Source organism: Ctenocephalides felis, unplaced genomic scaffold (assembly GCF_003426905.1).
Source record: "Ctenocephalides felis isolate EL2017-DRISC unplaced genomic scaffold, ASM342690v1 CF-g0.4_SCAFFOLD_00845, whole genome shotgun sequence".
In the NCBI taxonomy this organism is placed as follows: Eukaryota; Metazoa; Arthropoda; class Insecta; order Siphonaptera; family Pulicidae; genus Ctenocephalides; species Ctenocephalides felis.
In genome coordinates, this window is record NW_020536999.1 from 94,069,757 (window position 1) to 94,088,616 (window position 18,860).

An 18,860-nucleotide genomic window follows, 5' to 3' on the forward strand; every position below is an offset into this window, starting at 1 on the left:
TTTTATCTAAACCCTGGAAATTTTTAGTAGGGATCTTTGCAGGCGCCTTTTCTAACTCTCAATATTGACCAACTACCATCTACTCTTGACCAAACCTTTGAATCTTTAGATGTAACTTCCAATTAATAAAAAAAACTTCTATATCTTACCCAAACCTATCTTACTAGGACTCTTGATCAAAATCCTCGCACAAGTGCAACTCCTAACTAACCACCATATAGCAGTAAGACCATATCAGAAAATCTTAACCAATCATCTATACTTTACCCAAACCTTGTAAATCCTTACTAGAAGTCATTGCACAAGTCTAACTAATCATCTATCTTTTGTCCAAATCCAAAGAATCCATACCAGGAGTAACTCCAAATTCTAATGATTTATCTATCTTTTATCCAAACCTTAGAAATCCTTACTGGAGCTCACACATTCCTGACCAATCACTAAACCTATGTATCTTTTCAAGAAGTAACTCCCAATCTTAGCCAATTATCTATCCTTAACCCAAATTACAAAAAAACCTTACTAGAATTTTTTCCACTGTCCTAAACAATCGCCCATCCTTTAGTCAACCCCTAAGTATCTTTACAAGGAGTATCTCTTAATGTTAACTAATTATTTATCTTTTACTCAAACCATGGAAACCATTGGTAGGAGGAACTCCCAATTCCTAAATTGCGAGTCCCAACCATTCATAAATCCTTTACCTACAACTTGTAAATCCTTAGTAGAAAAAACTCCCAACCCTAACCAATTATTTATTCTTAACCTAAACCTGGTAAATCCTTACTAGAAGTAACTGTCAATCCTAACCAGTCATCTACCTATTACGCAAAACTTGTCAAAGCCAGGCAGGAATCCTCGTATTCATCATCTACCTTTGGTCCAAACTCTGTAAATCCTTACTAGGAGGAACTCCTAATCTTGACTAACCATCTATTCTTAATCCAAGTAATATAAAAATTTCTCACACGTCCTTGAGTTATTCCTTAAAGTGGATAATGATCTATTTTATTTTATTAAAATCCTTACTAGAATCCTAACCCGTCATGTGTTTGTCAAACAAGTACATTCTCCTAACTCTAACCGTTTATTTGCCTTTTATCTGAACTTCGTATCTTCTTAGTAGGAGTCTTAGCACACATCCTTGTATTCCCAAGCCTGACCTATCATGTAGTGGCAGTCTCATGTGTGAGTCCTTCCTAGAAGTCCTTTTATACGTCCTTGCTCATAATCATATTCCATCATTTATGTTGTATATTATAAATCCTGTAAATCCTTGCACGATCTTAACCAATCATCCATCAGAAGACTTCTCTTACCAGAAGACTTCTCACAATCCTATCCAATCATCTACCCTTTATCCAAACCCTTCAAAATCTTACGTTTAAATCTTGGTTAAGACTTTGCATTTTAATCCTTAGTAGAAGACTTTTCACAATCCTAGCTTTTATCCAAGCTAGTAAATCCTTAGTGGAAGTCCTCGCACAATTCTATCCAATCATCAATCTTTTATCCAAACTTAGTAAATCTTTAGTAGGAGTCTCTTCTAATCCTGACCATTCATCAAACTATGTGAATCCTTACTAGAAAACTTTGCACAATCTTAACCAATTACTCATCCTATATCCAAACCCTTTAAATCCTTATCAGAAATCTTCTTCCAATCCTATCTAATCATCTATTTTTTATCCAATTCTTTTGTATCCTTACAGGAAGTCTTTGCACAATTCTAACCAATCATCCATCCTTCATCTAAACTTAGTAAATCCTTACCAGGAGTAACTTCCAATCCTGCCAGCTCATCAATCGTTTACCCAAACTTGGTATATCCTTACCAAGAGTCCTTTTACACGTCCTTGCGTAACTCATAATCATATTCCATCATCTATGCTTTTTTCGAAACCCTGTAAATCCTTACTATAAGTTCTTGCACAATTCTAATCATCATCCTCAATCATCCATCTTTCATCCAAACTTAGTAAATCCTTACCAGGAGTAACTTAATATCTTGACCATTCATTAATCCTTTACCCAAACCGTGTAGATCCTTACCTATGCTTTATAGAAGTCCTATAAATACTTACTAGAAAACCTTGCATAACTTCAACCAACCATCTATCTTTTATCCAAACTTTTTAAACCTAAAGAATCTATACTAGGAATGACTCACAATCCTGATTATTTATCAATCTTTTATCTAAACCTTGTAGATCCTTACTAGAAGTCCGCATACATTGCTAGCCGATCATCTATCCCTTATCCAAACACTAAAAATCCTTATTAGGAGTAACTCCCAATCGAAATCTATCATCTATCCTTTATCATCCTAACAAGAGTCCTTTCACACGTACTTGGGTAATTCATTATCATATTAAGTCATTTATGCTTCATTAAAACCCTGTAAATCCTTACTAGAAAACCTTGCTCAACCTTAACCAATCATTCATACTTTATCCAAACCCTTTAAATCTTTACTAGAAGACATCACAATCCTATCCAATTCTTATGAATCCTTACAGAAAGTTCGTGCACAATTCTAACCATCATCTGCAATCATCCAAACTTGGTAAATCCTTACTAGAAGTAACTTCCAATCCTGACCAATCATCAATCCTTTACCCAAACTTGGTACATCCTTACCAAGAGTCCTTTTCCACGTCCTTGCGTAACTCCTAATAATAACCAATCATCTGTCATTTACCCAAACTCGTTAATAATCTCGATTAATAAGGATTTACCAAGTTTGGATGATGGTTAGAATTGTGCAAAAGCTTCTAGAAAGGATTAGCAAGGTTTGGATAAAGGATAGGTGATTGGATAGGATTGTGAGAAGTTTTCTGGTAAGGATTTAAAGAGTTTATTTATTTTTTATTTATTTCCTTCGATGAAGGAAGTATGATTGGTTAAGGTTGAACAAGTTTATCTATTAAGGATTTACAGGGTTTATATAAAACATAGATGACTGAATATGATTATGAGTTACCCAAGGACATATAATAGGACTCATGGTAAGGATATACAAGATTTGGATAAGAGATTGATGAATCTAACAGGATTGAAAGATAATCCTGGTAAGGATTTACAAAGTTTAGATAAAGGCAAGGACGTTTAATTATCAGGAGTATTTTCCAATCCAGACCATTCATCAATCCTTTATCCAAATTTACTAGAAGTAACTTCCAATCCTGACCAATCATCAATCCTTTACCCAAACTTGGTACATCCTTACCATGAGTCCTTTTATACGTCCTTGCGTAACTCGTAATAATATCCAATTATCTATCATTTACCCAGAAACACTGCAAATCCTTATTAGGAGTAACTCCCACTGCAAATCTATAATCTATCCTTTATCCAAACTTAGTAAATCCTTGCCAGGATTAACTTCCAATCCTGAACAATCATCAATCCTTTACCAAACTTCATAAATCCTTACCAAGAGTCCTTTACCACGTTCTTGCGCAACTCCTGATAATAACCAATCATCTGCCACTTACCCAAACTCGTTAATAATTTCGATTAATAAGGATTTACCAAGTTTGGATGATTAAAGATGATGGTTAGAATTGTGCAAAAGCTTCTAGAAAGAATTAGCAAGGTTTGGATAAAGGATAGGTGATTGGATAGGATTGTGAGAAGTTTTCTGGTAAGGATTTAAAGAGTTTCGATGAAGGAAGTATGATTGGTTAAGGTTGAAGAAGTTTATCTATTAAGGATTTACAGGGTTTATATAAAACATAGATGACTGAATATGATTATGAGTTACCCAAGGACATATATTAGGACTCATAGTAAGGATGAACAAGATTTGGATAAGAGATTGATGAATGGTCAGGGTTGAAAGTTAATCTTGGTAAGGACTTACAAAGTTTAGATAAAGGCAAGGACGTTTAATTATTAGGAGTATTTTCCAATCCAAACCATTCATCAATTCGTTATCCAAATCCTTACCAGGAGTAACTTCCAATCCTGACCACTCATCAATCCTTCACCCCAACTTGGTACATCCTTACCAAGAGTCCTTTTCCACGTCCTTGCGTAACTCCTAATAATAACCAATCATCTGTCATTTACCCAAACAGTGCAAATCCTTATTAGGAGTAACTCCCAATCCAAATCTATCATCTATCCTTTATCCAAACTTAGTAAATCCTTACCAGGAGTAACTTCCAATCCTGACCATTCATCAATCCTTCACCCAAACTTGGCACATCCTTACCAAGAGTCCTTTTCCACGTCCTTGCGTAACTCCTAATAATAACCAATCATCTGTCATTTACCCAAACTCGTTAATAATCTCGATTCCAACGTGAAAGTCTTTCACTTACCACCTCTCATCATCGTCGTCGGTCTATATATAAAAGTCAAACAAACGCAATCGCCAGCAGAACATAATACACTTTCACACTTTGTAAACGACAAGTGTTTTTTGGAAGACGATTTTTTTTATTTTTTGGCTTTTTTTTTAATTTTGGCCAAAAAAATCGAAGTTTTGTGATCAAGTGACCTAAGAGGAGTGACGGGTGACAACATGCGGGCCACGCGTCACCTTGTGGTTAGTGGGATAAATTATAATTATTTATTTATTAAAATAGTTTTTTTTTGTTTTTTGAGTGTTTTGAAAAGTGCATGCTTTAAGTGATTTGGTAAAAAAAATTGATTTAATTTGATTTGACCCGTTGTACTGTTTATAGTGCACCGGGTCTGGACTTGTAAATTGTTTATTGTTATGCTTGTAATTTTTGAAGCGTTCGATTAGTATGAATGGTGTGTATGAGAAATTTATATAAAACAAAATTATTTAAAATATTGTCTTACAATGAAGCTTCAAAGTAATTTGGTATACTTTAAAATTGTACAAGAAAATATAAAACACATTCAAGGTTTTGTTAGCACCTTGTTTTTTATTTATTTCAATTCATTCGATTAGTATGAATGATGTGTATGAGAAATTTGTATCAAATTAAATTGTCTACAATATTGTCTAATATTATATAGCCCTACAGCAACTCGGTATACTTAAAATCGTATTTGACAATTCGAATCAAAATTAAAATTGTATTAAATCTCTTGCAACTTTTAAACCTTTCGTTAAGTATAAGTTTATGTAAATACGTACATATGTAATATTTTTAATTTGGATTTAAACAAAACAATCTAGAGTAAAATCTAGTTTTTTAAAAATTCAAACATGTGCTAAATATTTTAATTTAAGATCGCGAAGATGGTCTAATATAAATTTCCGAAACGATGAAACGTATAGATCAATATTTGAAATGAGTTATTTTTTAGAGATAAAAATTAATTATAACTAATAATAAACGTATAATCAAAAACAAGGTTTTTTTGCAAAAAAATTTAAAAAAAATCAAAATCTCCTGAGAGTTTTCTTGCAAGGCCACGAAGATAGTCTAACTTAAATTTTCAAAACGTTTTATATACTAATCTAAATTAATCTTTGAAGATGTATAAATGTTAAATGTTTTTATTCAAAATCCTGAAGATGGTCCAAGAAATTTCCGAAACGTATGATATTTTGATATATTTATTTAAAAATTAATTGCAACTTATGATATGAGTAAACAAAATCACATTTAATTTTAAACTCCTTATTAGTTTTGAATAAAAAAGTTAAAAAAAATTATATAAGATCCTGAAGATGTATTATGTGAATTTCTAAAACGTTTGTGTATATAACAATGTTTGTTTCTTTTTTAAATCAAATAAAATAACTTTAAAAAATAATAAACTAGTGGGGTGCATGGCATCGTGCCTTAAGGCAAATTGCTTAAACTTCCCATACGGTAAAATCTTGGTACGGAACCCAAAAAAAATTTACACAAAATGTGTACACATTATTAAAATCTCTATAAAATATCTGATAATTTCATGTACGTATGTCCAATAACCATTTTTGACAGCCAAATGACATTCTTTTAACTTATTTTTATTGAGAGTTCATAACCGCTAGACCTGCCTTCCCAAAAATTTAATCAGTTCTTCATCTTGTCAATACAAGTAGAATGTTTTTTGAATTATTAAAATCGGACGCTCCATTCTCTTAAAAACTGAGTTACCGGTTTTGGGCACTTTTTGCCTTGTATCTTCGGAATGGCTAGACCTGCCTTTGCCAAAAACTAATCAGCACGTCTCCTTATCAATAGGAACCGAATTTTTTTTGAAAAATTCAAATCGCTTGATCGGTGTTCACGAAATCGTCGACGAAAATTTGTATCCGAACATACATACATACACGCACACACACACGCATACATCCTATTCCTCTAAGGTATGCCAAAATGTTCAGAAGGTTTTGAAACGTAAAGATATATACAAATTTTCATTTTCGATTTTTTTGCGATTACTATAACTTGCCCTACGGGAAGTTAATAAATAATAATTAATAGAAATTACTATATCATACTGATCTATAATATTTTTATCACTTAATTAAATTTTATCTGATGAAGAAACCAAAACGTTCTTCTTATTTCAATCTAAATCTTTTTACTATTTTACTATTTTACAAGATCTTTGTCGGAGAAGATTTCTAATCTATCACATTTCTCCGCAAATAATAAATTGATTATCACTGAAGAAGATCAAAGTCACGATGTCACGATTCTGTGAATGAACGTGACGATGTCAAAAGTGTGGAAAATACTGGATGATAATACAAAAATTAGTACTAGAACTAAATGTGATACCTGGCTGTGGGTTAAAGTACTAATTAATTGAGTTTTGATGTTTATTTCGCTAATTTATTCCTACTTTGCTTGAAAATCGGTCGAGCAGTTTCTATGGTAATGGTTGGTTGTAGATGAAAGTAAAAACAACTCCAGAACGTGTTGATGGATTTTGATGGTTTTAGCAGCATTTGATGCGTATTGATGTTTTTTTGAAGTAGTAAAAATTGCATGAAGATCAGATGAGCCGTTTTTGTGTTGGCATAGATACTTCGTTTTGACTACTTGAAAAGGCTCTAGGCAAAAGTGAAGATAACTTTAGAACGTGTTGACGGATTTTGGTGGTTTTAGCAGCATTTGATGCGTACTGATGTTTTTTTGAGGTAGTAAAAATTGCATGAAGATCAGACAAGCCGTTTTTGTGTGGCATAAGTACTTCGTTTTGACTACTTGAGAAGGCTGTAGATCAAAGTAAAGATAACCCCAGAATGTGTTGACGGATTTTGGCCGTTTTGGCAACATCTGATGAGTATTGATGCTGTTTTAAGATGTTATCACTTGCGTAAAGATCAGACACACAGTTTCTTTTTTGGCGTTACTCCTATATTTTAACTACTCCAGAAGGATGTAGATAAAGAATGAAAAAGAAGATATCTCTTGAACATGTTGACGGATATTTATGATTTATGACGTATTGATGTTGCTTAATTGTGTACTTATTTCCGTAAAGATCATACAAGCCGTTTTTCCACAGCGTAATTTATTGAAACCAGTTGTAGTAACCACAGACAAAAATGAAGACAACTAGAGAATGTCTTGACGGATTTTGATGCTTTTAGCGACATTCGATACACATTGATGTTGTTTTGAGATGTTATCATTTTCGTAAAGATCAGACACACAGTTTCTTTCTTGGCCATTAATCTTATACTTTAACCACTCAAGAAAGATGTAGATGAAGGATAAAAAAGCAGATAACTCTTGAACGTGTAGACGGATTTTGATGATTATAGCAACATTCAATACATATTTCTAATTTTCATTTTTTAGTACAAATGTTTTTTTTTTTTTTTAATTTGGTATAGTTTACATTTTTTTAATATTTTTTGCAAATTTGTAATTTTGTCAAAATATTAGTTTGACTCTGTATATATATATATATATATATATATATATATATAATCTGTCAAGTGCTGATAAATTTGCATACCATGTTTTTGCAACAATATTATGACTAATGGAGAGAAAGCTTTTTTTGCAAAACAACATTAGATAATGCTCATACTTATACACATATAAATTTTTATCTTTGTTGGTAAATTTAGCTACAAATAATATAGCAACAATTTTTTTTACATATTAAAATCTTATATACAGTTACATTATTTACAAATTTCCTGAAGACAAACATTTATATATAGTTCTTCATCTCTGTTGTTAAATTTAGCAACAAATAATATAGCAACAAAAATTTCTTATTAAAAAAACTTATACACAATTTAATAATCTATATATTCCCCAATATTAAATTTTATCCATTATTTTTCAAAATACACCATATCCATAAACGGATGTCCTATAATAGTCCAAGGAATCCTAAAATGAACCTATTTTCATATTTTCCATATTTGAAAAACATATGCACAATTTAATTATCTATATATTTTCCGAAGGCAACATTCAGTTTTATTCATTATTTTTCAAAATACACCATATCCATCAACAGATGTCCTATAATAGTCCCAAGAATCCTAGAGTGAACCTATTTTCATATTTTCCATATTTGAAAAACTTATACACAATTTAATTATCTATATATTTCCCAAAGGCAACATTGAATTTTATTCGTTATTTTTCAAAATGCACCATATCCATCAACGGATGTCCTATAATAGTCCCAAGAATCCTAGAGTGAACCTATTTTCATATTTTCCATATTTGAAAAACTTATAATACACAATTTAATTATCTATATATTTTCCAAAGGCAACATTGAATTTTATCCATTATTTTTTTAAAATACATTATATTTATCAACAAATGTCCTATTGTAGGCCCAACAAACCTATATTGAACCCATACTGTCCCATATTAGTCCCAAGAATGACATTTTAAAATTTTGTACAAAATATTGTAAAATATCGATTAGTATTGAACTTATACACAATTAAATTATCTTTAAATTTTCCAAAGACAACATTATAATTTATACATTATTTTTTAAGATACAACATAAAAATTTTATCTATTAACAAATATCCTATGATAGTCCAAATAATCCTACAGTGGACCTATTTGAACCCATATAAGTCCCAACCAGGACATTTTGATATTTTGTTTTTTATTTATCGATTCGTATTAATATCGTTGATGCATGACGTAAACGTGACAGATGTTTGATGTAGAAATTAAAAGTTTTATTGACTTTTTCTTCATTTTCTAAATTAATTGTTATGATCGATGATTGGAACGAAAAGAAGGTTCTAATAGAATGACTATTTGACTTACGTGCGTTTATTTATTATATCTCTTGTAACTTTTAAACCATTCGATTAATATGAATGATGTATTTAGAAAAATTGTTGAAAAATGAATTATCTAATATATTATTGTCTTATAACTTGTTAACCCAAAGCAATTTGGTATACTTCAAAATTACGTTTGAAATTAAATAGTAGGTTGATATATAATAGGATTACGTTTGCTTATTATATTTCTTGTAAATTCTAAACCAATCGATTACTATGAATGATGTATTAAAAAAATAGTACAAAATTAAATAATCTACAACATTGTCCATTATTACAAAAATTTGCATAATACACGTGATTGATTTCATGGTTTCCAATTGAAATGTTAGGAATCGAATAACTTATTCTTTACTTTTTTGTACAATTTCACAGTGAACACAATGCCGGTTTGTCACATGAAATTAACTGAGCAGAGAACAATGAGTAGCTGTCAAACAAATGAGTAGCAGTCAAACAAAAAATATTAGTTTGTAGTACATGCTAAGTATCAGAAATGACGCTGTATGTAAAAAATGAAAAGTGTTTTCCGCTTTTCTGTGGAAATCTTTCTTCAATTTTCTTTGCTATAAACCTCGCGGAGTCCGAGACCTTTCCAACGAATGCAAAATCGTCGAAATCGGTTCGTGCGTTCTGGAGTTACATCGTCAGGAAGAAAAATCCGATTTATTTTTATATAATAGATATCTTAAAAACCATTCGATTAATATGAATGATGTATTAAACAGAAACTCGGTATACTCAAAAATTGCGTCACAAAACAACAAATCTCGTGTCTTTTCTCTCTTAATCGGATTTTAACGAGATTCCAATAAGAATTCCATACTCATGCACGTAAGTCTACTTTCTTGTTTTTTCTTATTGGATTCTAATGTTTTTCCGGCTGTTTATCGTCTAATAGAATTCACTTCCTAGAAATTTGTACGATAAACAACAATCTATACTGCATTGGAATTTATTTTTATTGTTTATTGTTTTTTGTTGTTATTGTTGTTGTTGTTTATTGAGGAACTAATAATCCATTACCAATTAGAATGGTTATATATATATATATATATATATATATATATATATACCAATAATTTTTCTGTAGGCTTATGCAGGTTCTATATGGGTTAAATACAGGAAAATAAAATTAATTAAATTACAATTAAAAGAAAGAAAATCTCTCTTAATTTCTTTTATTCATAAATCTCTTCCAAGAAAGAAAATACGAGTTCACGACAACTCAACTGTGTCAAATAAATTATATAGAGTGTAAAAAGAGGAAAATATATAAATAATATTAATAATAATAATTACTAAGCGTAAGTGGCATTTGGCCACTTAAAAGTTACATAAACTTTACGATAGGAGGAAAACCTACAAGACTCAATAAGAACCGGTGCATTTATTTATTATATCTATTGTAACTTTTAAACCATTCGATTAATATGAAAATTTGTACAAAATTAAATAAGCTACAAGTTTGTTTAATATTAAAAGACTCTGCAACAACTCGGTATTCTCTAAAATCGCATTAGAAAGCAAAATAATAATCTCAACTACTTAAAGTGCATCATGTCTATACATCTTGCATAACGTTCAAACCATTCGATTATTATTAATGATGTTATTGGCAAATTTGTAAAAAATTGCCATTTTTCATTTTATATAAATTATTTAAATATACAAGATTGCATATAAAATAAATTATCAAAAAAAATGAACTGTAAATAATTTCAGTCAAATACTAGAAAATTTTAGTTCAAATCTTTCATTATCAATTAAAACCGTTTTTTTTTTAAAAAGCTATTCGACAACCGGTTTTCTAAAAGATCGGTTTTTGTATAAATCGTAGTAACAAGTTGCATAAAATGTCAAAAGCAAATAATTTCAGTAAAGTACTGCTTTAATCACTAGAAATTTTTAGTTCAAATTTTTGTTAACCGGTTAAAACCGGTTTTACAAAAATGCTATTCGAAAACCGATTTTCTAAAAAAACGGTTTTGGTATAAGTTCACTAGAAAATTTCTGGTATTATTTTTTTAATCGAATTTTTATAATCGGTTAGAACCGGTTTTACAAAAATACTATTTGAAAACCGGTTTTCGAAAATACTTTTATTTTGATAAAGTAGTTTGGAAAATATTTATCAAAATAGTTTGCATAATATTCAATATAAAAAAATGAACTTAAAAGTCTTGATAAATTTAAAATTCAGTAACTTGGCATGAGTTTTCTCTTGTAACTTTCAAACCATTCGATTAGTATCATTGATGTAATCGACAAATAGTTATAAAATAATATTATATGTCATATTGTTTTATTATTTTATACGGATTCTTTAAATACAGTAGTTTTTTAAAAAAAAACAAGTGCGCGTAGGGTTCACCCGCGATTGAAGTAAAAAACTTATCTGCAACTGTAGAAGATTGCATTTAAAGAAAAATAAATACATCATATAACAATTTTGATTAATGTTTATTAGTAATATGGTACCACTCGTGATGCACACATTTATTAGTGTCAACCATTATACACATTTATATAGTGATAAATTATAAATTATATATTTATAATGGCATTAAAAATATGTATAATATTTAAAAACAATAATGTAATTAAAGTCATACTTCAAATATGGCATGATCGGTTTGTCATTGTAATTAGCAGTTAGAAATGAACTTCCATTAGAAAAATGAATAATTACTGATTAATAAATTCTATAATATTCGTTCACACAGTGGATTATGGTAAAAAACGCCTAAACAAAGATTGTTTTTGCAATCTTCACTCATTATCTAATTGTGTTTGAAGAACTTTATGAATTAAAATCAACATACATTCATTGACTGCTTGTATTTTTTTGACTTTTTCGCTGGCAATATAATCTCATTATTTGAACAACTGTAATATCTGTCTTGCCTATAAAATTTTTTCCCATTTTAGTAATAACCTCAAAGGTGTATAGTACTTTAGAAAACCTCGAATAATACAAATTACTTCAATAAACTTACGTTTCTTACACGGCACAAATTTTTCATTGGTTTTATTATTTACACTATAATTATTTATGAGGGACTGGATAAAATATTTTTCCGATCCTGACATTTTTATTAACTCATGATTTGTATTACAATTCAACCTTAAAATGTAATGATATGTAACACTGAAAAATGAGCAATATGCTTCACGCTTTCGGTGACGTACGCACGTACAAAGTCACGCATAAAAAGAAGCCTCGCACATAATACGACGTCTAATCACAATCGACCCGTATAGAAATGATATCATCGAGAGCGAATGACGAATCATTGGCACTCGACTCGGCCGTAACGCACTTCCGTTGCGTTTGTACGGACTTACACCCTAGTCGCGCCTAAAGAAGTACTTCAAACAATTATAAATATATTTTAAAAAAGCACATGTCTTTTCATAAAGTATTATAGGAGTAACTTATGCCTTAGGCTATTAGTTCTTTCATCAATCACTTTTTTATCTATATATATATATTATAGTGATTTATTTATAGTGATATATATATATATATATATATATATATATATATATATATTTTATTATAGTGATTTATTTCTTTAATCGTATATAAAAGTGTCAACGACACCTCCGGAAATATTTTTTCCCATTAAAATTTCACTTTCAATTTTATATCCGTAAAATCTTCCTACAGAATAAAAAACCAACATCGACCAATAAGAATCTTGCGTAACACGCACGATTCTTATTGGAAATACCGTAACGAACATAATCGATTTTCAAACGCACTTTTGAAGCATAACGAATTGTTGTAGAGACTTTTGGTATCAGGCAATGTTATTACTAGTTTTATTATGTAAACATTTGTTGAATACATCATTCATATTAATCGAATGGTTGAATCCACTGTTGAAGTGCTGATGTTGTTTCAATGATTGATAAGTTTGATGTTTAGAGTATACGAAATTGCTGTAAAGCAATTACTGTTATTAACACTTACGGGACGATTTCAAACGAATCTACTATACCGGCTCTAAACTGGATTTCATTGTGTATGTTATGCAATTTGTTTGATAAAAATTTGTGGTCATTGAAGGACATACATTTATAATAATAATATTATCACATTTATAATAATAATATACCAGTCGTTTTGCCATATTTAAAAGCGCTCGGTCGTTTATAGCAAAGTTTAGTTTTATATACTAAAATAACTTAAAGTTATTTTCAAAATATAACACTGTTCATCACTGCTATATGTAATTTATTCAACTTTTCGATACAAACTGAGTCATTGTTTAAAAAATTGCCTCACAGTATGTTTGTCCACTCAGGTGGACAGCCGTCCCCAAAGAGTTAACTATATTATTTTGTAACTATTTGTCGAATACATCATTCATATTAATCGAATGGTTTAAAAGTTACAAGAGAAAAACATATAACCAAGTTACTAAATTTTAAATTTATTAAGATTTTTAAGTGCATTTTTTCAAACGGTAAATATTTCGCAAACTAGTTGATTTAGGGTAAAAGTATCTATGGAATATAAATTTGGAACATCATATGCATTAGCAAATATCCCATAATAGTCCAGTGAATCCTACACTGGGCCGATAATGACCCATATTAGACCCAGGCAGGACATTTTCAAATGTTGTACAAAATATAATAAAATATTCGTATTTCGAATTTATAATCGAATTTATTATCGATTCGTATAGATATCGTTGATGCACGACGCAATCGTGACAGATATTTAAATTCAAAATTAAAAGTTTTATCGACTTTTTCTTCATTTTCTAAATTAATTGTAAGACTTTTGGTATTAGGAAATGTTATAAATAATACTGTTATGTAAACATTTGTCGAGTACATCATTCATATTAATCGAATGGTTCAAAAGTTACAAGAGAAAAACATGCCAAGTTACTGAATTTTAAATTTATTAAGATTTTTGAGTGCATTTTTTGATAAATATTTCGCAAACTACTCGATTTAGGATAAAAATATCTTTGAAAGATAAATTTGGCATAAAATTATCTTTAAAATGATGTTTTACGCAATTTTTTATCATTTTGTATTAAAAAGTTATGAAATATTTATAGAGCTAATTAATTATCGGAATTAAGTATGAATTATTGTTGAATTGAAGGTGTTTGCAATGAGTAATTTATTAGAAAAAAATTTAGTGCTAAAATAATTATTATATCAAATATATATATATATATATATATATATATATATATACATACTTATATATGTATATATATATATATATATATATATATATATATATATATATATATTTATGTATATACAATAAATAATAGAAAGTTGACGAAAAACCCAAAATTAGTATAATTCACACATTTAGAGTGTTTTGCATGAAGTATTTCATAATATGTTATGATTCTTTGTTACATATACAATTATATATAAATGTACATATATATATATATATATATATATATATATATATATACATATTTCATATAATTTTTCTATTCCTGCACAAAAACAATATACTTGTAGTACTGACAACAACAAGTACATTTATTTGTTTCACACCAAATAACTTTTAAACCTTTTGATTAATATGAATATATATGGTGTATTAGAAATTTGTATACGAAATTAAATAATCTACAGCATTGTCTAAAGTTAAAATGCTCTTTAGCAACTCTGTATACTCCAAAAATGCTTTTGAAACGCTACTTTTCAAAAATCATGTCCAGAAAATCGTGTCTTGGTTTAGAACTGATTTTTTCAGTGTTTTGCAAAAATCTTTAAAATTGTATTAAAAATACTTTTTTTATATTAATAAAAAATAATAAAAACATAAATTAAATTTTGCAATAAATAATGCATTTATAGTAACTTATTAATACATAAACAATATATGAAATTCAAACCTAACTTTATAATTTATTATTAAATTTATTCAGACGATTCTTTATTTTTATAGATTTTAGCAAGATTCTAAAAAAATTTATTGAAAAGTATGAAATTTTTTTTATTTTGTAAAAAAGTTGATAGAATTTACTTAAATAAAATATTAAATTAAAATATAATGAATATTTTATTAATCTTTTGGCGTAATTACAACAGCATGTTACTATATAAAAAATTGTTCAAATTTGAAGAACATTTAATAAAACAAAATTTTGAGGACACCAAACACACAAACACTTAAAACATTCAAAATGAAAAAATAAAATCCTGAAAAATAATATAATCCTGCATAATTAGTGCAAAAATATTGGCTAAAAATATTTAAAGATAAAAAGTTAGATGTTTTTTTGCAAAATGGCTTAAAACAGTCTTGAACGTTTAATAATTTTGATAAAAAATATATAAATCCACAACGGTTTAACAAAACTTAAATAAATTATACAGATTGATAGATAATCTCAAAACAAATCAAATGGTGTTTGAATTTCCAGAATCGGTCAACGCGTTCTCAAGTTGTCCTAATTTCTAAATCAAATCCTTAAGATCCTTATGGTCAAGGCAATATAGTAAGGCTTCAACGTTTGATAATTTTGATAAAAAATTAATTATAAATCCTCAATGGTTTAACAAAACTTGATTAAATTTCATAGATTGATAGACATTTTCAAAACAAATCGAATGGTTTTTAAATTATTACAATCGGTCAAGGCGTTCTCAAGTTGTCCTAATTTCTAAATCGAATCCTTAAGATCCTTATGGTAAGGCTTCAACGTTTGATAATTTTGATAAAAAATTAATTATAAATTCTCAATGATTTACCAAAACTTGATTAAATTTTATAGATTGATAGACATTTTCAAAACAAATCAAATGGTTTTTAAATTATCACAATGGGTCAAGGCGTTCTCAAGTTGTCATAATTTCTAAATCGAATCCTTAAGATCCTTATGGTCAAGGCTGTATAGCAAAGCTAATCTACTAGTAGATATTTATCGGCAATTCAGCATGTTGCCAATTATAAGTATAATACAGCCAAATACTAATAATTCCTTTATCTATTTCTTTTTTCTAGTTCACACTATCTCTAGTGGCATTCCTCTCAATCAGAGTTCACTCCAAAGCTGTAGTGATCGATCAGCAAGCTGAAGAATCACAATCACAAGTCCAAGTTCCCGAACAGAGAATTGGATTCGAAGATCATCATCATCACGAAGAAATAATACACGAACACCATGATGAGCATCACGATCATCATCACCACGAAGAACACGATCCAGGATACTGGAAAAAGAAACTGACATGGAAAGAAGGATGGAAGAAGGTTTGGAAACCAGCGAAGAAACAGGTTTGGAAGTCTGCTTGGAAGAAGATCTGGAAACCTGTTTGGAAGGAGATACAAGTGCCTGCTTGGAAGGAAATTCAAGTACCAGCTTGGAAAAAGGTAAGATGGTAAATTTATTTGGTTGGTTATTCAAGTTGTTTGATATTTTTGTGTTGGTAGATCTGGAAACCAGTTTGGAAAGAGATCAAGGTTCCAGTTTGGAAAGAAATCCAAGTACCAGACTGGAAAAAGGTCTGGAAACCAGTTTGGAAACCGATCCAAGTCCCTGCTTGGAAAGAAATCCAAGTTCCGGCTTGGAAGAAGATCTGGAAACCAGTTTGGAAAGAGATCCAAGTGCCAGCATGGAAAGAAATCCAAGTACCAGCCTGGAAGAAGGTTTGGGTTCCTGAATGGGTCAAGGTTGGAATCCCCGGTGAGAAGTATTTGGGTAAAGATCATGAAGGTTGGGAGTACACGTCTCATGATTTATGGAAGAAGAAGTTGGTTTGGAAACCTGTTTGGCAGAAGTATTGGAAACCAGCCAAGAAACAAATTTGGGTACCTGATAAGAAGTTGGAATGGAAAGAAGATTGGAAGCAAATCTGGAAGCCTGCCAAAAAGCAAGTATGGGTTGATGACAAAAAATTAGTTTGGAAAGAAGATTGGAAACAAACCTGGCGAACGGAAAAGAAACAAGAATGGGCTACTGATAAAAAGTTGGAATGGAAAGAAGACTGGAAACAAGTTTGGAAACCAGCCAAGAAACAAATATGGGTGCCTGACAAGAAACTTGAATGGAAAGAAGCCTGGAAACAAATTTGGGTTCCTGACTGGAAAGAAATCTGGGTACCAGCATGGAAGAAAATCTGGAAACCAGTCTGGATTAGTGAATGGTTCCCTTCGCCTGACCACCACGATCACCATCACCACGAAGAACATCACCACGGTTGGGACAGGAGTGCGAATGCTGAAGAAAGCCAAGAAGGTCATCTGCAAAGTGAAGAAAGTCAACAGCAAGGCCAGAAGGTTGTCTGGAAGCGTTCTGGTGAACAAAGTGCTAAGAGTGAGGAGAAGTTGAAGCCTCTGGTGTTGGCAGAAAGTTATGCCAATGTTAAGACGCAAGGAGCTACCAGCCAAGCTTGGCAGTTTCCAAAATAAAATGGACGTTGGCTGAAGCCATAGTCCTGTAATCATTATCTAAGTCTTCCTTTGTATATAAAACTTTGACGAGCTCTTCGGAGTCAACCGTTTGTACTAGGAATCTGTAATTTAGGAGGTATTTTTTATGACAACAAATACTAAAATTGATGAGTAACGCTTTCTAAATATTAAAAAAACAGTGGAGCATCACCAGAGGTCATTCAAAGTCACCTTGAAATTTGGCGAGCTCCCCAGGACGAGCCGTTTGTGCTTCCAATCTGCAATTTAGACACTTTGCTACCTACGACAACAAATACTAAAACTAATAAGTCATCTGACTTGAATCATCTGACCAAAGTACAAGCTCTGCGACCTTCTTTCGAATGTCAGTATTTCTCAAAGTTACTGTAAAATTGTGATCTTGCAAATATGACTGGTTCTCAAAGTGTGGACGCGTGTATAAATGAAATCGTTGTGAATGTATTAATATTAATTTTTGTTATTTTTAAACGTTTTTGTTTATTTTTAATATTTTATATTATGTTATTAACATTTTATAAGTGTTATCTGATTGTATTGAATATTTTTTAAGATGTTAATAAATGAAGAAGATTTATCTTTTTTAAAATAAAATAAATTAATGAATAATTTTAAATATTTTATTAATATATATATATATATATATATAAGGAAAGAAAGAGAGCGAGGGATAAATAGACAGAGAAACATGCTTCTAAAACGTGTAAATTTTTAGTTTTTGCAACATAACTCTCAAACTATTTCGTTAAATTGAAAACAGTCTTTAGCAAAATTTTAGCTCATAAAAATCTACATATTTTATTCTCACACCATAAATTTGTATAATGACTTTCAATAACTAAAATAAGTTTTGAATTAACACTTGATATGGAATTTAGTAGTACATTTAATAGACACGTTGATATTAAAATGTCTCGGATTTTTTTTTATAAAGATTTTTGGCTTAAGACAGTTCTATGGTAAACTAAATTTTCTAAATATTTGTTATATATATTAATTGTTCAAACAAACTAAAATTTTACTAAAATTTAGCGACACACTTTAACAACTTTCGTTCAATAAATATAAAAATCTGATATTTGCAATTATGCACTTTTTTCAATATAACTTAATAGTTTAACTATTGCATAAAGTTTGAATCTATTTTAGACAGATTAAATAACTACTTAATGATGAATAATTTTCCATAAACAATAATTTCAAATATTCGTACAA

The 18,860-nt window shown here is 29.8% G+C and overlaps 1 protein-coding gene across 1 annotated transcript; it reads left to right on the forward strand.

Moving 5' to 3' along the window:
* The first annotated feature begins 2,968 nt into the window (after window positions 1–2,968).
* On the forward strand, window positions 2,969–17,624 carry LOC113363108. The gene is made up of 3 exons (XM_026605591.1): window positions 2,969–3,106; window positions 16,218–16,586; window positions 16,647–17,624. The coding sequence occupies exons 1-3, from the start codon at window positions 2,969–2,971 to the stop codon at window positions 17,622–17,624; spliced, it is 1,485 nt and encodes a 494-aa protein (XP_026461376.1).
* Window positions 17,625–18,860: the final 1,236 nt, after the last annotated feature.

Excerpts from the sequence above, each read along its gene's own strand:
- LOC113363108 (XM_026605591.1), top strand. The coding sequence starts at position 2,969 with ATGATTATGAGTTACCCAAGGACATATAATAGGACTCATGGTAAGGAT. Across the intron at positions 3,107-16,217 it reads GTTTAGATAAAGGCAAGGAC|TTCACACTATCTCTAGTGGC; the intron begins GTTTAATTATCA and ends TCTTTTTTCTAG. Across the intron at positions 16,587-16,646 it reads AAGTACCAGCTTGGAAAAAG|ATCTGGAAACCAGTTTGGAA; the intron begins GTAAGATGGTAA and ends TTGTGTTGGTAG.